Consider the following 20,397-nt stretch of genomic DNA (forward strand, 5'->3'; position numbering starts at 1 on the left):
AGCATGTCCATTAACAAAGTTAGCTTTTCCCTTTTTTCCACAAGCAAGGGTTCCAAACAAAGATTCTCCTTGTCCTCACTCGCAAGTAGTAGTAGCTCAACTTTTCAACTGGCCCAGGAGTTAGGTAAATTGTGGAGCTTTCATCTTTCCCGTTCTGAGCTGCCACATCTCTTTAGGAACCTTAGCTCTCATTTTTAAGTTACAGATACTGAAACACAAGCTAGTCAGAAAAGAAAGAAACCACCCCCAAGATTTCAGTCATCGCAAATATGGCAATGTTACCCCAGCAGCATGTGCTTTCTACTAAACGCCAGCATCTTGACGTTGCTGTTCCAGTGAATGATAGCTCAACCCAAAACGTCCTCACACAAGTGCAATTTATTTCTCATAGAACCAACCCATGACTAAGCAAAGATTTTACTAAAGAAATAGAAAGGTGTAGTCCCTGCTCCAAAGAGGCTTCTGCTAACTGAAAGCAAGAATCCATGAGGATAACCAGTACTAAGCAAGGTGAAAAGATGAGAGAAGTCCTCCGTCACTACAGCGATGGTGTAACCTAAGCATGTGCACTTCTTGATGAGGACCTTTAAAACAAGACTGGATAATTAAGATTCTTCCTCTGTAGGTACCACAAAAGGTTTGGCTCTAAATGGGCAGGCCAGCCCCAAAAACCCATTCCACACATTTGATACTGGAAGAACAATCGGATGTAATGAGCGTATTTGTCTAACGAAAGAGTCAAACCGAGCCATTCTTTGATAGGAAGATGGTTCTGTGGCCAACTCAGACTGAGCCAGTACTTACTTATACTCTGGGTCTAGGGTGCCCTGTAGTCGCATTAAAAATTAAGAGCATATTGGAAGAGGGGACTATCCCAGGTCTTGTTTTCCCTGATAGGTAATATTTAGTTTTCATAAATAACTTATAAATCCTGTTTGCAGTATCTATCTTGTAATACTATGTATGCCATAAGCAAAACAGAAAGGTCTTGGCTCTTTAATGCTGATGGAACTGTAAAACAAGCCAATCATCTTATATATATTTTTCCAGGTGAGGTGATGGATACAGAAAAGCAGCTTAGTTTTCCTAAGATATACAATCGTCTCTCGGTTTTTCCCCAGATGGAACCTTTTGCTTAGTTCTGTTGGCTTTGCTAAGCAGCGCTGAACCTATGAAACAGATCTATATACTGCAGTTAGTGGAAATCGCCCATGCAGTTTCAACCAGACATGCAATTACAAAACTACAATTGTTAAATTCAACCAACTGAATAGAAGATGCTTCTGGGGCATTGATTGCTATTACTAAGGCTGCGGAAACAATTGATGGGAGGAGTTGGCTCCAGAGGCTTTTCTGTGCAAAATAATCACCCAGAAACTGCAAACCAGTTTCTTTTGTTTGATAAATACCTTAGACAACTGTACTTTTTCAGGTTCTCAGTTGGGGCCTGCATCCACTCAGAGCCTCTGTGAAAGCCTACCTACATCATTTCAATTCAGTATTTTACAAAATGAGACTGCCTTCATAAAAATACACACATATTGCAGGTGCAAAATTAAAGCCTCCCCCCTCAAAAAGAGGGAGAGGCTTTTCATTAGACTTTCTACAAATACATTAATAATGTCAAGAGCTAGTCCTCTTTTAGCACCCCTTCCATGTATATGGAGAAGAGAGAACACCAGGTCAGATTTACAGTACACATTCTCTGACAGCTGCTATAACAGGCATCGACGCGCCTTCCTCATAATTACTACAGGTCAGGGGCTCATGCTGTTGATTAAAAAGCTTACGAGAAAGTATGCAAGCAACACCATACTAATCACTATCTATGAGCATTAGTCGCTATTTAAAATGACCTACAAGTTACCCATTTATTTGTCCGATAATTTAACATTGTTACTTTAATTTAATTTGGGGCTACTCAGAAAATTCTGTGCCATTTCATATTTGTGGTTTATTACTAACTTGGGCCTCCGAGACCCTGTATCCCTGCTAACTCTTTTACATGTGCAATTCTCTTCTTCTCAGAGGAATGCACCATACTTTAAAAATCGAGTTAAACCTTGAAGCAGCCTTGAGAAGTGGAAGCACGGAAATAATTCGGGTCTTAGAGATCGGGAAGAAGTGAGGCAGAGAAAGGGTGACATTGGGAAAGGTACTAAAATCAGGGGTAGGACAAAATTCACTAAACAGGTCCTCTGAGCAAAGGCCTTCTTACCCTTCCCTAAAGGGGCTGGGGGCTGTACTTGAAGATCTTCCAAGGTCCCTTCCAGCCCTAATGTCTATGAAATCTATGGAAGTGGAGACTGGCCAGCCACCTCGCTGGGGTCACTTGACCCCAGTGGTCTTCCTGCCTAGAGCAGGGGCTGGACCCGATGATCTGCGAGGTCCCTTCCAGCCCCTGACAGCTGTGAAACTATGAGAAGTAGCTACTGATGCAATGTGCAGCATATGGGGGGTTTCAAATGAAAACAGAAGTATGAATAGTTCCCTTGATGTCTTGTGAAGTAGTTACTGTAACAAAGGTGGAGTCTAGTGGTCACTGGAAGTTGCTTCCCACACACGCTTGTGCACATTGGCTCATCGGGATAAAGGGATGGTTTAGCTTTCTGATTTTCTCCGCAAGTGGGTTTCATTTCTAAAGCGGCCATCTCCTCCGCAGGACCTGGGAGAGGTCATGCCCAATACTCCTGACCAGCTGCATCCAGGTGGGACAGCCATCTTCCATCTTGCTCTCCTTTTACAGGAGACTGGAGAAAAGCAAGATCGACTACCCAGTTTTCGCCGCGGAAAGGGCAAATGCAGAGACTCTGCCTGAACCGCGAGAAGCAAGCTGGAAAACCCCGAATTCACTGGGACCCGGTGATCTTGTAAGGCCTCTTCCAGCCCCAACGTCTGTGAAATCTAACATCTGTGAATATGTTTCAGCTTCTCTCTCTTTATTGGTGAGAACTATTATTATTATTTTATTCATTTATTTTTACAAGTACTTTCACCGCGTTTCCTTTTTAATAAAGACTACTGGGCCCAGTTACACAGACAGTCCAGAAACAGGGGGTCGGACTGATGATCTGTTTCGGTTCCTCCCGACCCCAAGTACTACGACAGCAAAAAAAGATTAAAAATGGGGAGTTTGCGCCACGCCAGCGGCTCTACTTGTAGGCACCTCAAAACAGGTCCCAGCTGGAGGGGGAACGTGTCAACAAACGCCAAAAAAACCCGCTGGGAGAAACGCGGAGAAATAACCACGCGTCCCTTCGCACGGTGCCTGTTCGCGGGTCACCCGTCCTGCCTACACGTCGATAAAACCGCGCCGGGTACGAAGATCTGCTGAAGATATGAGGAGGACGCGGACTAGCCGCCCGCCGCCGGTCACGTTTGGCCACGGGGGCCGCGCGCTTGTTCCTCGCGCCGCTTACATCGCAGGGAAGAGACCGGCACCACGTCCCGCGGGCGCGCGCCCCGAAACACGGCGAAGCGTTTCGAACGCCGCCCTGCTCGTCGAGGAGGGACCATCTGCTCCTCACGCACCTGGGTTGTGTCTGGTGTCAAGGAGGGACCATCTACTTCTCATGCACCTGGATTTTGCCCCTTTTTAAAAGGGAACCATCTAATAAATAGGTCCAGGCGGGAACGCCCCCAACCCAACCCAACCCAACCCCACGAGATACTCGCACCGAATCGCCGCAGAAACGTCAGGAGCCGGCCGGCCGGCCGGCTAGCACGGATGGAGGGGCCGTGCCCGCCCCTAAGTGAAAGGAGCAGGTGCCCGTCCTCCGCGGCGGCGGCGGGGCCGCAACCCCAGCACCGGGGCCGGGCTGCGGCGCGGGGTGGGAGACGACGCCTGCCCCCGCTGCGGGAGCCCCCGCGGCTATGGGGGGGATAAGCCGGCAGAGGAGCGGCGGGGAGACGCCGCGCTGCCCGGCCCGTCCTTCAGCTTCACCTCGGCGCGGGGCGCGGGGGGAGGCCGCGCGGCCTAGGCCGGGCCCGAGGCGCCCCGCTCGCAACATGGCCCCGGCGGAGGCAGAGGCAGAGGCGAGGCAGGCCCGGCCCGGCCCGGCCCGGCCCGGCCCTGCCCGGGAAAATGGCCTCTCGCCGCCGCGCTGCAGCGCACCCACCTGCCCGCGCTCTGCCGCCCGCCGCCTGGTGTCGCCGCCGCCGGCAGGCCGGAGCCGGAGCCGGAGCCGGAGCCGGGGCCGCCGCTTCCACCGCCGCCGCTGCCGCCGCCGGGGGGTTTGCGGGCACCGCCGGGGGCCTGCGCCGCCGCCTGCTGCTGCTGCTGCTGCTTGAGGGACATGGCCGCGCCGCTCCTGCCGCCGCCTCGGCCGCTCGCTGCCACAGCGCGACTCGGAGCCGGAGCCGGGGCCAGGCGGGCGGGCTCGCGGGCGGGCGGGCGGCGGGCGGCGCGGGGCGGAGGGATCCGCGGGGGAGGGGACGCGGCACGCTGCGGCCGCCCGCCTGGCCCGGCCCCGCCTCGCCTCGCCTCGCCGAGCGCAGCCCCGCCCGCGCCCGGCCCGGCTCCACGGAGCGAGCGAGCGAGCGAGCGAGGGGCTCGCGGGGCAGGCAGCGCGCCCGCCCGGGGGAGAGGCAGGCGGGCGGGGGGCGCCGGCCGGACTCTTTGGGGCGAGTCGGAAGGGTCCGGGCGGTGAGGCGGCCGCGTGAGGCGCGGGGAGGAGCCGGGGGCTCCCGCGAGGCTTGGCCCGGCCCGGCTGCCCGCCCGCCCGCGGGGGAGCCGCTGGGCCCGGCTAGGCCGCACGCCGCCCCCGGCGCCGCGCCCCTCAGGCACAGGCCTCCCCCACATGCGCGCCAGGCTCCGCGCACGCACGGGCCCGGACGCGGCCCACGAGGCTCCCCGCGGCCCACCCACCCGTGAAGCACGAAGCACGGGGCCCGGCTTCCCCCTCGGGGCCGGGGCCGGGGCGCGAGTCACTCACAAACACCTCGGACATCAGCGCGCGTCTCTGCCCCGTCGTCTGGGGCAAAAGTTGCCCCTTTTGCCACCGGAGAGCGGCCTCCATCACTCGCCCGCCTCGCCTCGCCTCGCCTCGCAGCCCTTGGCGGGGACGGGCGCGGGCTTGTCCCGGTTCTGGTGTCGGACACCGGCTGCGGCGCTCGGTCACCAAATACCTCCGGTTCCAGCTGAAAGCCAAACCGGCTCAGCGGGGATTATCGTCCTGGATCGCCAGCTTTCAGGGCTCACGTTCCCCAGGGCTATTATTTTTAAGCAGTGTTTAATCTTGCTGTAGAGCCTGACAGGCCAATTCACCTCAAAACAAACATCATCATCATCGTCGTCAGCATCCTCGCTACGTCCGATGATAAGCCTGGCGTTTTTAACTCGTGGTCTCAGGCTGGATGCATTGGTGGCACTGGTTGCACTGACTTTGGTTACTAGTTCTCTCCGAGCGCGGCTAATTCATACGTACGAGAAAAAAAATTGGGGCTGTCCCGCTTAAATAATTTTTAAGGAGTCAGCGTCCGTAATTAGCGTGAGCTCGTGTAGTTGCCGGACTGCCGCCGAGTGGACGGATAGCCAAACCCGCGAGAAGTCCGGCGGCGTTCGTCGAGACTCGTGATCCCCCAGGATTCGAGTCTAATAAAGAGGAATTATGCCACGAGGCAGGCATTATTTATACACCTTGCTCGCAAAGCGGTTGCTTTCCCGTAGGGTTAGGGGAGCTGTGGGTGGTAGCACGCAAGGAACACGCCAACATTTAATAGCTTCTTAAAATTAGCTTCTCCCCCCCCCCCCACCTCGTACATTTGGCTCCTAAGTTTCTTGCTTTGTTTTACCTTGCAGGCCTGAATAATGATGTGGTGACACATTACTGGCTGGAGGACAGGAAATGCCAGCCGAAATGGACACCGGAGCAGGAATTCTTTAATTGGAAACGCTCGCAGCGTGCGGAGCCAACGTTTCAAGAAACTCCACTTGAATTCTCCCCTTTAGTCCATTTTATGCCCAGCTAGTCATTTCTTGGCCACAAAAATCGAAAGCCAGGGACAGCATTCGTGCAGCTTGGAAGGAGATAAAGTTACCGCTGACAAAGGTTTTTTAGCAACGTTTACCACAAAATTAAACAATTCTGTGGAAGAACTCGGTCCGTCTGCACCCACTACGCTACGTACAGCCACCCGCTGCCTGCTATTAGAAAGCCTCTTGAACGTTAGTCGAACCATGCACTTTTAAATAAAGAAACAAGTAGGCCTACAGCTGGCTAAACTCTTCAGGACGCTGCCGGAAGGCAGCACTGCACCTAGGCTCCTGGCAGCCCCGGGCAGACTTTTAGTATCAGGCCCCCCCCTTTGCCAGAGATGATATTATAATAATAATAATTTTTAAATTACCATTTTTGGATCCCCTTTCTGTCCAGCCCCCGGTTTACCCATTCCTGTGTCCAGCCCTGCCTTACGTACAGGACTGTAGCGTTAAGGCCTCATCTCGCTACAATACAAATTGCAGTCGAGGGACTTTTAGGTTCCTGACCAGGCATGTTCTGGACCTTTCCAGTTAGCTGGAGCTAGAAAAGACTGTCCAATTTGTGTGTATACTGGTGTCATTTTAAAGTCGAGGCACGCGAGATAAATAAAGGGTCAGATGCACTTGGATGGAATCTGGCACACGAGGATTATCCAATACTAGCCATTTTACCTCATGTTTTTGCATGCTAGATTATTCTAACCACATACAATTTCAGGTTACTGTATAAATCCTGATAGATTTCCTGCCAGGAGATCCAATCTGAGCACCCCAACATGGGGATACATTTTATTTAACAGCTTTGGGGCAGCGTTCAATAGTTGAGCTGCAGTTTTGCAAATAAACATGAAGTCTCTTGTCAGCACTTCATTAAGTGCTGCGTGATTGCGGTTGGACTGGTTTTCCCTTTCAGCGTGGTTCTTTGCACTGCTGCGCCCTGTGTTTGCTTTCCATTGTCTATTACCCTTGCTTCTCTGCCCTACTGTACTGTGCATGGAGACCAAGTAAAAATAAAAATACATGTATATTAAAAGACACATATATACAAAATATACCAATAGATTAAAAAAGGAAATAAGTGACTGCCATCAACAAAGCCATTAAAATTAACTTACCCTCAGTGACAACATCCACAAGGGGGTTTATGAAGACAAGCGAATCCTCCTTCCATGTGAAGTCTACCAAAATCCCGTAGCGAGTGCCTTTAAGAGGGTCAGTGGTCCTGTTGCGACCCCACTCCAAGGCTTTTGATGGGAAAACCTTGCTGGAGTCCTACATCTTCACTGCAGATAATTTCTATCACTTGGTATATTGGTCATGTTCTCTGCATCCCTCTTGCCTAGAAGGTTAGCTTCCCCTACCTCCATGCAGGGCTTCAAATTGATGGTAGCTCATCTCCTCCCCAATATACTTTAATTCTGATCACACTTCAGCTTGTAGCAAGAGCACTAAATCAACAGAAACCTTTCCCATTTTGGCGATTCCTCCTGGTTTGATCACAACTGAGCTTTTCCCCAAAAAAATGCTGACTCAAGAATGGAGAGGAGATGGCCAGTGAGCTCAGTCCAAAAAAAAAAAAAAAAAAAGCCTCCATAAACTCTAATGGCTGAATTCAGACCTGGACAGAGTTAGTGCCAGTGCTTGAAGACTGGTGATGCTTCAGAGTCAGCAAAATGGATCACCTGGGAGGTCTCCAAATGCAGTTTGAGAACCTGGAGTTTTGGAGCAGGCTACAAGTTTCATTTATTTTGATTTTCTTTTCTCCATGCATGCATATTATATATCTGCGCATTGGAGGAAAAAAAAAAAAGAAAAAAAATATATATATATATTTCTCCCCATTATAATCCTTGTACCGCTGGAAAAGTGTTCCCTTGCTGCTAGGCTGACTCGCTTGATAGCTATTGGATTTGCTTTTGTGCTATGCACTACTGAAATCTTTCTGATTAGTCAAGACGCTGGTCTCTAGGTGGCTTTAAAAACCTCTGTACGGCAGCGTCTTTAAGTACCCAAGGATACTTTAAGTCAGCTACAACACATCTACCAGGTACCGTAGCAATCTAGCTGTGGGGAGAGGAGTTCAAGACTATGCTAGTCTTATTCTGCCAAGTTAAGCAGCTGTTGAAGAACACAATGATTTATCCTCAAGAGCAAATCATGCATTCGCAGGCCCTGATATTCGAGTCCTAGGTTAGACCATTCTTTTTAAAGCTACTTTAAAATCAGTTTTCATTCAGAATTGATGACTATCAACAAGAAATTACAGGGGCATGAGCAGCTCTAACATATATGATCATGATCAGATACATTTTCAAGAGATGAACAATTTTGGGTATCATTGTCTTGCTCAGGATTTTAAGGATAGTTCTCAGTGACAAGGCGACTGTGAAGCAGAAACAAACCCTTGCCCATTCTGCATGTGTCTATTTAAAAATCCAACAGCTAAAATCCTCAGATCTTTAGAGACACCAAATAATTTCTCACCTCTGACACCTCCCTCAAAGATTAAACTTTGAGTGGTCTCGCCTTCATACTCTCCATCTACAAATATCTGCAAATCCATCTAAAGCCATGTCAAAGGAAAAAAGAATTCCTTTAGGAAAGAGACATTGGCTAGCCAGCGATGCCAGGATTCCTTTCATGCGAGGAATGCGATACCTGCCAAACAGGAATGAGGTTATCCAACACAAAAACAGAGCCCTGTTCTCCAAAAGCAAGTGAGAATCGCCGTCTACCCTCTACTTCCATTCCCCTGCTCTCAGGTAGCAGCTCTTCACTGCAAGGAACATGGAGAATTTCATGCTGGATTACAACCGACTCCCCGGAGTGCATTTCTTCAGTGCTTTACACTAGCATTTTCCCAACAGGTCCTTACCATTGCACTACCACCAGCATAGTTCTAGCAAATATTGGAAGCACTGACCTAGCATCACTTTTTAATCCACCATCGTGCCAAATTCGAAAGGAGATGGAGGTGGCAGAAGCTAAAATGCCTACAGTTCGTTTACACCAGTTCAACTGTTACTGCTGCCAGTGAGAAATTCAGTAAGCCACCAACATACAGAAAGCTTAAAAATGTACAGGGTTGGACCACAAACTAGACAACGTCGGTAGAGCACCAAGCAACTCACTGTGCCAGTTTGGGCAAGTCATTGCACTTCTCCATCTTTGTCTCCAATCTTACCAGTTAGAAAACCATGCCTACAAATAAATTGCCAAGTATTATCACTCCCATGTAACGGTAGTTTCCAGTAGTAACCCCCAAGGTCTATTCCCTGGATAGCCTGGCCCCAGGCACCGGTGTACAAAGCATGGGTGCATCTCCACAGAGAAAGCACTTAATCTCGTTACACCTGTGGTCCCGCAAACCCAAGAGGTACTGAGTACTCCCGGTCTCCGGTTTACCACCACAACCAATTACTGGCAGAAACAGGAGCTCACTCTGTGAAGCAAGCAGCTGTGTTTAAGCAAGCCCTTCATGCCAACAGAGGATATTCAGGATGGCACAGGCAGACCTCACTGGTTTTCCTCTCCTGTTTTCTGTTAGCTTCACCCCTTTCCTAACCATTCATAGCCTGGTTTCCTCATTTGAGGGCCCTGGCTAGCAGTCCCCAGTCTCCACAGCCAGGAGCATCTCTGCTGCCCGCCATCCTTCGGGAGCTCGCTCCAACTGCCGCGGACCCTTCCCGCCCCGGAGTTCCACCCTGGGCTGCTCGCCGCCGGACACGCGGAAGAGGACGCGTGCCACGGGATGGTGTAGGCAGCTCCACGAGTGGTGCTGCCTTGCCCTTTTTTGGCTTTATTTTTCTACATCTCTCAGCTCATTTCAGCGCCTGCCACAATGTCCCCTGGAGACTGCTCTTGTTCATTTTTCTTTGGCCTTTCCTTTCATCTAAATGGGAAGGCTTTGCTCTTGGCAGAATTAAATGTTTTTGGGGGGTTTTTTGGTGTTGGTTTGTTTTCAAATTGGTATCCGAGCCTAAATTAGCCAAAACTAATTCCAAATTCAAGAGTCCAGACCCGTAAGTAAGACATCCTCCACCCACACTTGGGGCTTCAGATGTTTCCTAATCCTTTGGCGGGCAGCCTACTTGCAGGCCCCAGCCCAGAGGCTTGGGGTTCAGATGCCCCTGCGTTTTGCTTGCCCTCAGCCTTAAAGCCCTTGGAGCAAGCAAGGGAGGAGACTGGTTTCCTCTTGGAAAGTTTCTCTAGGAAAAAAAAAGAGTTGGTTCCATTTCTGCCTCTGCTAGAAGATCATATTTCCTTTAGGCTTAGAGCACAGGGTCAGGTTTCCTCTACATTTCTTTATCACCTCAGCTATACTTCAGAGAAGAATTGAGGATTTTTGTCTCAGCCGAGTCTCCTCAACAAAACAAGTAAAACTGGGAGAGGGGGGGAAATGTGCTTCCAGGCTTTGGAGACAGTAGATTAGGGATGGAAGAGCAGCCATTCACACCCACCTGGAGTCTTGCTCCTTTAATACAGGTATCTGCAGCCTCCCTTGGCCGCACAACCGCTAACACAAAAGGGGAGAAGCAAGGAGCCTACAGCCAGCCACAGCCAGGCTTCCTTATTTCCAGTGTCCTGCACAAGATGGAGAAGGGAGCATTCCCCTGCTGAATACAACTACGGTTGATGGGTCTCTGCATGGCGATGAGTCTAGCCATGGGTGATGGGTCTCTGCGGTGGCGAGTCTTTGCACCCTCGTGGTTTCCCCACATCTTTGAAGACCACTGTGTAAAGTTTAGGCTGGATTGGACCATCAATTATTCTTACAGCCTCAGTGAACATTGGTCCAACGTTAGCAAGGGCTAGTGTAGGCATATGCCAAGACCCAGGAAAGAAAAATAGTCACCTGCAAACATTATTTCATAGGTCTGTCTTGCATGATTTGCTCCTTCAATTCCCTACAGAAGCGAGAACATTTCCAAGAAGTGTGCTAGAGGGGGAAGTTGCAAGAAATTCTGTGCAACAGGGAACATGCCAGTGTGGGAGGTGGGCTCTCCCTTAAGTACCAGCCAGACCAGAAGGCAGGGTTGGGGGGAGGGAGGATATTTTCTGGTATTTAATCCAGACACTGACACAATCCCACAAGCGCTGACACTGCAAACATCAATGAGGAATGGAAAGGGAACGAGGGATACACGCCTAGAGCACAGGTATCTTCAGGGATGCAGTAAGCTACGTTAAAGACAATAATAAATAAAAGTGGACATATCTGGACACCACAATCCTGGGAGCGAGCACAGCACAGACAGCAGTAAAAACGAATTCAGCCCCAAGCTTGTTTCGCGTAGGGTTCCAGCTTTGAGTTGCTACAAGCCCAGACTGCATGTGAACGCGCATCCCAGACTTGAGACATTCCTTCCACTCTTCCTTTCCCACTTCCAGCCTCCAGCATTTAACCTTTCCTATTTATTTGGTATTCTTGGCCAGCTGATGCTGTGTGTTTAGAGAGTGTGTTGAACAGCTTCTGGGGCTGCTCTCAGCTGCGTGAATACTATGTTGTCACAGGTTCACTGCCTCTGGCAGTTACTCTGTTCCTGTCCGAGATGGGCTGAAAGCATCTCTTAGGACTCCCACGAATTCCTTGCTAAAATTATGCAAGCTGGAGAGAGATTTGCAGCGATTCCCAAATCTCTGGTCGAGGCAAACCCTCCCTACACAGTGCTAAGTCAGTCTTGCCAGAGTGGATCTCCCCAAGGCTCAAAACAGATTATTTGCTTTCAAAATGGACCGGACTGCCTCTGGAACAACTTCTGCAAGGAGACTCCAACTTCCTTGCAAAGGAGTCATTCCCACCCTTAATTCAAGTTATCCAGGCTGCGCAGAGTGTGAGCAGTCTCCTGCGGCAGGGATTTCCAGCAAACATGCTATTGGCCCAGTAGGATGTCCTCCCCCTCAGAGGGAAGACTGAATTTGTTTCAATGGTAACAAAAATAGATGAATGGATCCCATACACCTTCACATCATCCCCGTCTACATTTAGGGAGAGATCAGACGCAGGCCGAGGGAAAACGTGGGAGCCTCTTGTTAAAGCACTGGCTACAGCCATAGTGCCTATACCCGGTGCGCACTTCCGACTGCCGGGTGGCTTTGTTTGGCTATAAACACCGTACTGGCGCAGCTAGAAACCGAAACTCTGCTACAAACAAACAAACTGTACTTAAGTCTGATTTTTTTATTCAGACCAACCTCCTAAATAGCAACAAATTTTCCAGTTCTCTCATTGAAGTCAGACCTTTTAGTTTAAAAAAATGAAACAAAACATAAAAATGAAAGAAATCAGCATCTTAACCTGGCAATGTCACTTTAGCACCCGCCTCCATGGGCTTTGCTAATGAAGCCCCACTGCACACAACCAACTCCCACGGACTGGACTCTACAATCTCAGTCTCATGCATTCAGCGTCTCGTGTCTGGGTACAGCTGATGCATTGCACCTCACAGAAGGGAAGGAAGCTCAAGGCCTGATTTTCAGACGTACAAAGCACTCACAGCTGCGTGTCAAGTCAATGGGTTCCCATACCTCTGGGGGAACACAGGCTCTCTAGGCCTACAATGCACCTACTGAATGAAACACTAGGTTGCAAGAGAACACTTTCCTATTCCCATTGCCATTTCCCACCTTAAAGTGTTCCTAAGTTCCCTTCTGTTATTTCAGCAAGCTCAGCTGCCTGTATGATCAAAATGGTCTAATCCTCTTAACCGCTGCTCTAGTCTGACCCCGTGATCTCTGCAGAGCAGAAACACCACAGTTTGAATGAGCTATGAATATTTCCATCTGGCTATTTTAAGCCCTTAACATTTGTACAAAAATTATACCTATATGCATTTACCTCTTCCAAGCAGCGTTAATTAAATCAGTCTTCACAGTTTCTTCCAGGCAGGTAAATGCTGTGCCCCATGTTTCAGCAAGGCTGAGATTCACCCAAGGAATAGCAATCAAAGCCCAGCATTCCTGGCTTCCAAAACTGCTTTCAGCTTGCTTAGACCATACAGTTTTACTGAACGGTCTAGGTCCTTTCTGCATTGCTCACTGGAGCCTCATACAAGAAGGCCCAGCCAGCATGTTTTTGGGAGACAGGCTGCCAAAGCAATTTGGAAAAGGCTTAGTTAAAGAGAATCCCTTATGACCCCCTTCCATTTGCAAGGCAAGAACGCCACATAAGATTCCACTTAAGACATCTCTTTACACACACCTGCAAACTCATTCAGCCATGGAGAGGTGGTTTGTCACCATCTCTGCAAGCTGGCACCAAATTGCTCAGGTCCAGTCACTTCCAAGACCTTACATGGCTTTGCCTTGCTTTGTTTTGAACACACAGAAAGGCTGTATTCCTATGTGCTGAAGCAGTATTTAAAATCCCTTTACCCGGGCACCTGGGAGTAAACACTTTCACCAGTTACTACTTCCTTTGGATGTTACTGCTGAAAGGGTGCAGAGTAATTTCCTTTTTGCACATCATTTACATTTCGCAGGGGGACAGAGACACAGAGAGAGCCGATTAGACTGGGCACCTTTCAAAGCCCCACTCCCAAGCAGTATGGATCCAGGTCAGGATCAAGGAGCAGTCACCAATTGCTTTGCATTGCTGGAGTACAGCATGTAATGGGGAAACCATTCCACCAAGGTCTCTCAGGCAGCCAGTTTAAACCCACTATTAGCAACATCTAGTGCTTAAGAGGGGACAATAGTGCTCCTTAGCAAGGTTGCTGCCTGGCATAGTTCATTATCAAGCTAGTCCTGTCTGCTTCCCCCTCGTCAGCTGAAGTCAGTGCAGAGGAAGAGCCAAGCGCTTCCCGAGCGCTAGCCTCCAGCTGTGAGCTTGTTCTTTCCAGATCAGCTACAGCAAATGAATTATCAGGCACAACCTCTTCACAAGCAGTGGACAAGCTTCTCCCCCAGTGCAAACAGCACCACTTTCTAGGGTATAGGTCCAGCCATTACCATGACTGACCAGCTTAGCAGCACAGGTAAACTCAGCTGCTCTGTGTCGAGTAACCAACATTAAAACCTCAAGTGTCACATGAAAAAAACCTAAATAGGAAACAAGATACACATTTAACACACAGTCACATACAAGTAGCTAAGTAATTTCCCCTTCACACTTCTGCCCCAATCTCCAAGTCAAAAGTTCACACAACCACTAACACAAGAGACCCTCAACAACCAAACCATCACACTACCACAAAGAGCACAAATCAAACCCATGCCCTGACTGTGCAACTACCTACAAAACTTAATAAAACAAGCACAAATACCAGAATAAGCTTAACACGGTTAAGAGAAGCCACTGACAAAACCAGAAACAAACCTTTACCTGCCACCAAGCAAACCTCAACGCCACTCCATTAGGACAAGAAGCTATGCACCTGATGCAGCTTTATAGTCGCTGTCAGCCTGGGCAAGGTCCAGCCCATTTGCATTTCCCAATCAATGTGCTTTTCCTTCTCCTTTTTGGCTGTTCTACCCATTTGGGTGGAGGAACCCCAGCATTTCACAATGGGCCAAAGAAGTGAAGGGAAAGCAGTCTGGCAGAAACAAAAATGCTGGTGTTTGCTTTCTCACCTAAGTATGGATCACTTCAAATCAACCAGGAGCAAACCTGTAGAGACTGCCCTGGTCCGCCAATAAGAGAACAGGAGAGGAATGGTCACCGGCGGGAGGAAGGGGTCAGACATGCAGAGTGAATGGTCTGAAGTATAAAATGTGGCTTCTGTACAAATCAACAGAGCTGCTTATTATTGCATTAACAGGCTGGTTGTGTAAGGCTGTGGCTCAACAACTCGGATCTCTCTGCCCAAAGACACAGGCCTCCTCCGTTCCTTGCACTGCAGGAGGATCTCTGCTACACGCGGTGGCAGTACTGGTTGTGGTGTGCTGGTGAACCTTTCTGATTTTATCCAGTGGAAAACAAGGGACTCTGCACAGCACTTAACTACAGTAAACCCCTCTTATCTCTACCCCTTTAACCCAAAACTCATGCACAGCTTGAGAAGTGCATTAGTTTAAATTACATACACTCTACTCCTTCAGCAGTGTCTCACTTCAGAAAGTCAGGGTACTCCAGACCTGCCTGTGGCTGCAGCTCTGTCCATATTAACTGGAAGTTAATGCTAAAGGTGATTAGTAGTGAAATAGTTAAGTATGGCACGTGTCATCGCTCAGCTTTAGAGTTAACTTCAAGTTAGCTCTGGGAGGATGGTTCTTGCATTTCAGCGCTATTGTTTGCCTAAAGATTTAAGGCTAGATTGCATCTGGTTATATTGGAAGGTAATTTAAGGGCTAAATATTCTTTGAAAAGAGCTTAAATTCTCCATAAACTAAGCAAGCTGCTAATTAAGTGCTTTCATTGTGACTTATTCTCCTGGTCCCAGACTTCAGCCATGTCAAGTAAGGCAGGCATAGAGTGGTCTTCATTTCCACTTCAAGACTTGAATGCACTTGAAAATGAGCACACTTTAGACCTTTCTAGGAAACAGCGACCTGTGCAGATTGCTTAGTTACTTATGGAAAAAGTGTCTGCCACAAAAGCACTTTGTTTGCTTAATGACACCTCCAGGTTACAGAGCGCATCTGGGGAGGATATGAATTGGAAAATTCAGGCTTGATGGTCACTAAAGAAATATTTTACTGAGATACCGGAAAGTTGAGTCAAATCCATGTGAGGAAGAACAGATTATTATGCAATCTTGCACAAGCATAATACACAGTCTTCGAGAAAATGGTGACACATTTGGTAGCACTTTGAGGATGCTGTTAATTGCTGAGTGTGTCTATTTAGGACTAATACGACTCTGATCCAGGGAAGCCTCAAGGTTTGGACTGCAATCTCTGTCTACATTAAGAAAACATTAGCTCCTCCTCCCCTTCCTTACTCACGTTGGAATGTGCGACTTGAAACACTGCAAGATGCATTAAGGGAAATATTAGTTTCCTCAATGACAAGAAGGTAAATATCTATCTTTATTTTTTTCTCCCCAGCATGATGTATACACTTTTCAGGGAACTACATGACTCAAGGGGATTTTGGAGGGACAAGTGAGGCTTCTGGAACATCAGTTAAAATCCCAAGCATGTTCACTGTCACTACTAATCGTTGCAGCCTGATGGCCGTTTGGTGGCAAGCATGTTAGCAAATACTGGGCTCAGTCCAGTTCTGCTAGCAGCCCAGCTGGGGATGGGGAGGAAGAAGCAGGGAGACCAAACTCAGCTTGTGTTTCCCTCCAGCTTTAACTCGAAGGCAGCAGGCCATTACTCACGCTGCTCCAGCTTGCACAACTTCAGCGTCCAGCTCTGCCAAACGAGTATAATTTATGAGCATGACATTCACATAAAGTGCTAGCAGTTGGGTTTCGCTCCAGTGTGTGTTTCCCTGCCTGGTCATTAATTGGTGCGAACCTATCCAGGAGAAGCCCAAATACATTAAAAACCTATTTACAGCTCTGGACAATATCCTGACAGTTTTCTGATGAGTTGTGACTTGAATGTGTATTTGCTCAGGTTTCTTCCTCTGGGAAACAAATGTTGAGCCAGAGAGCTCATTTAATATGTAAAGCACTCGACGTCTGAAAATGTTAAACAAACAAGAGATTTTTTGACTTAAAACCCTCAGTGACCTGGATCATTGGGCCCTGTGTTGAAAATAAGTCTCTCTCTCTCTCTCCACTTGCAAATTCATAATCAACATTTTGATTCTCACTATCCAATGATCTTCCCCAGACAGCTCAACCTGTCAAGTCTTCCAGTCCCTGTATGGCTGGATATAGTTCCTCTTTCAAGAGGTCTAGGACACAGTGACGTCCATCACCAGTTACTCTCTCATGGTGGAAGATTTCTATATGAGCACAAGCCACATGCCAAGCTGAAGGTCTGGGAAGATCTTTACTGTTTATACCTTGCCTAGAAATGTGGGAACCCAAATTGAATTCTTGGACTTGGCTTTACTAGAGCTCTTCAGGTGGGATCCTTGGTTTGCTCGAGATTCCTCAAAGGTTTGTTTGCTCCCTGTCTTGTTCTGTTGTTGTATAATCGGGTCTTCCTCCTCCCCCGGACTGTCCAGAATACGGGTTTCGGACAGGGAACCCACTTTGGACACATGTGCCGATTCTGTGACTGAAGCTTTGATCAGATGTTACGTGCTAGGGTCCTATCTAATTAGACACAAAGCATGCCCACTACTGTGCTACCTGAGCGGTCTATAGACTTACCCTCCCAACAGCTCCGTGCAGTAGCAAAGGACTATTATCCCCATTTTATAGATGGGAAACCAAAGTCTCGAGATGCTACAGCCCAGATCCACAAAGAATCTCAGCCATCTAAAGTTGGAGAGTTAGGTATCTAAGGCTAAACTGAAATACCCCCCCTTTAAAACTTTACATCAAGGCTGGACATCTTTGTATAAGATTGGCTCTCTCACACAGAACAAGGGGAGGTTGTATGGCCTGGCCTGTACTGTGCAGCAGATTTGAGAGCTGGTCTCTTCTGCCTCTTCAATCAGTATACTTAGAACTGGCCCTTCTGCCTTTGTAATCTGCTTCTGTCATTATTTCCCCTTCTGCCTCTAGAATCTGTGCATTAAATGACATTAAACCATTTGTATCAGCCTAAACAAGGTTTAAGTGAAACTGGTACAATCTCTTACAGAGTTGAGTCTTAATTGTGAGCCAACCTGTAAACCAACGCAGGCTGGGGAAGGAGTTTTCAGAGGCCCGAGGGAGCTTGTCCCAGCTGAAAAGTCCCAGCCTGAATAAACAGAGCAGAGAGCACGTGCCAGATCCCTCTGCTCACCAAGCGCAGGGAGAAGGAACATGACTAATAGGAAAGAGCCCTGTCTGCAAGAGCTAGACCTCGTACAATAACACAGGTGTCCAAAGCAAATGCCGTTGCACAAGCCCTGGCATTCACAGTCTGCGTACGAGGGACTGCCCAGGGACTGTCGACCGGCTGAGGTGTAGGGTCAGGGGTGGCAGCAGCAAGGGGGGTTTGCCAGTGTACAGAGCTGCTCTGGGAAGACGCAGGGCCAAGACAGGCAGTTCCTGAGTCATCAACACAGACCCAGGGCCGTGGCACGCGCCTGCTCTGGAACGGCTATAGAATTCAATATACGTAATTAACTCCACTGCGCAGCGCCTGCACCCGCTACCCTGTGTGGGAAGGGCCTCACCAAGATTAGCTGTATTCACTGGAATGGGATTACTGAAAACCAGCCAGGCTCAATCACGAACGCTTCAGTTTTCACTGTGCCTGTTTCTAGATGAATCACTCCCAGCCTGCAGCCTTCCATGCTGTGGACTGCAATCGGCCTTTCCCTTTCCTTCCCTGCTGTGCTCCCACACTCTGGCAGCTATTCCTCTCTGCTTTTGATGGGCCCACGTTATGGACAATTCAGGTCCTTGCAGGTTACAATAGGACTTTATTTTCCCTTTTAAGGAAGGCAGTTTGCCCTCTAACCCCCTGGGTGCTTGCTCCCAGAAACATCTCCAGTGTGATATGCTCATTCAGAGCTGTGAACAGGGGAGATCACAGCCACTCTCTTGCTCTCTGGTTCTTTCCCCTTTGCTTCCAAATGCTGAGAGCTTACCCAATCTCTTGAGTCACTCTCAAGGGGAAAACGTCACATTTGGTCAGAAACTCCAAGTGCATCACTAGAGCATCATTCTTCCAGGCAGCTGTCTCGGGCTCAGGGGACAGACAAGGAAGGCTGGCCTTGCAGTTAGTATACTGGGTTGAGATTTAAATACTACGCACACTTCCTGGCTCCATTAGATTTCATGCTCTGGGCCTCAGCTCTCCCACCTGCACATGCTTCTAGCAACTGTTAAGTCTTCTCCCCTCTCATCCACTTATTGGCTGTCTTGTCTAGTCAAACTGCTGGCTCTTGGAAGCAAGGATGGTCCCTTATTACGACACATCCCATAACAAGGCTCCAATCTTGCTTGCAGCCCTTCAGACACCCCTGTAGCGAGCAGGAATTCAGGCAAATCATTTAACCTTTCCATGCTGTTTCTCCTGTAACTCAAGCTCCAATTGCAGAGGGGCACAGAGGGATTTCATGAGTCTTATTATGCAGCATGTTGTGGCAGGAATGGCTGGCAGTTTCAGCAGAGAGGAAACACCACATATGAAGCACTTTGGAATGAAAGATAACTTAACACCAGACAGCCAACACGACCAGGTTTACCAATGGGCCAGCTAACATCCTCTGCCTGGCAGACTCCAACGCAGGTGCTGTATCGCATCCCACATGAACCCCAAAAAGCACCAGAGGAAGAAGTATAACAGTGAGCTGTGAGGAAGAGGATGGGGAGGGGAAGTTTGTCTTCAGGACTCAAACATGGAGACCTTTTATTTGCATTAAGATTAGAAACATCAGGATGATGGACCTGAGCTTCCTAGGGCTCGTCAGGGCTTCGAGCTGCCTGAGCCCTTCACAGAAGGAAAAGTGATGCCTCCTTAGCTACACACCTCTTCATGCAGGGCCCGAGTTAGGCTTGCAGCCTGACCAAGATCCGCTGCCTCGCTGGTTCATCAGGAGACTTGGGGCTGCAGGCAGGGCCTCTCGGACAACTTCCCCTTCAGAGGAGGCTGCAGCTCGTCAGCCAACAGGTCCCATCCAGGCTGTGGCAGCCAGTCGGCACCGTGTGCCTGTCCCCAGCAGTCCAACCTACTTCTGAGAAAGGTGCTGGAGCTCCACAGCCAGGGGAACCCTGGGACTGAGTGCCCCAAGCCTGGCCTGCAGGAAGACCACCAGGCCCAGGTCCTGCAGCGCCTTCTCAAGCAAACACTGTCCAGCCCAGGATGCACTCCCACCCACCCCGGTAGCACCTGAGGAGCAAACTCCCCTCTCCAGGACCTCTTTCTGATTTGGATATTTAACTTGAGGACTAGGGCCAGCATGAACGAGTGGGGAATAGACTCCTGGGCAGGACCTAAAGCCCCCCAGTGCGCCAGAGTCCTGGCTGCTGTCACCCACCCCTCTGCACAAAAAGGAGGCAGGCCCCTTTATGGTATTTCCCTCTTTTGCAGATTGCTTTGAAAGGATGTGGGTGAAAGGAAGGACAAGTTTAAGTTTCTTAGAAGAAACCTTACACTTTACCCAGTTTCTTCTTCCAGCTCTGGATTTCTGATCCCTGTAATAGCTGCATTACTACCCTGTTGGCCTGGTCAGTGCGAGGAAGTTACTGAACACTGAGTTTGTATTTCCCTGCATGAAGGTCCTCAGGCTGGGAGCCACAGCAGTCGTCTAGGAATGGGAAAGAGGAGAAAAGGAAAATGTAAAAAAGGGAAAGGGGGGAAAAAAAAAAAAAAAAGTGAAGTTGACTGCATTTGTTGGAAACTTTACAGAGCAGATGTGGTAACAAAGTGTTATTTTTATCCTCATTAACATGGATTCACCGGGGCACACAGCCTAT

The 20,397-nt window shown here is 49.0% G+C and overlaps 1 protein-coding gene across 3 annotated transcripts in view; it reads right to left on the bottom strand.

Moving 5' to 3' along the window:
- Positions 1-14,359, bottom strand: part of ATXN2 (ataxin 2) — a 66,741-nt gene extending 52,382 nt beyond the window's left edge. Inside the window, exon 1 of one of the 3 annotated variants that reach the window (XM_014598476.3) lies at positions 14,304-14,359. Coding sequence is in view for 1 of the 3 variants with exons in the window: in XM_059713363.1 (XP_059569346.1) it covers positions 4,119-4,297 (179 nt within the window). In the remaining 2 variants the exon portion in view is untranslated. Of the gene's footprint in view, positions 1-4,118; positions 4,389-14,297 lie in introns of those variants that run through there. The other 2 variants (XM_059713367.1, XM_059713363.1) reach the window with 2 other exon arrangements.
- Between the last annotated feature and the right edge of the window lie 6,038 nt (positions 14,360-20,397).

Source organism: Alligator mississippiensis, chromosome 10 (genome assembly GCF_030867095.1).
Source record: "Alligator mississippiensis isolate rAllMis1 chromosome 10, rAllMis1, whole genome shotgun sequence".
Taxonomy (NCBI): Eukaryota; Metazoa; Chordata; order Crocodylia; family Alligatoridae; genus Alligator; species Alligator mississippiensis.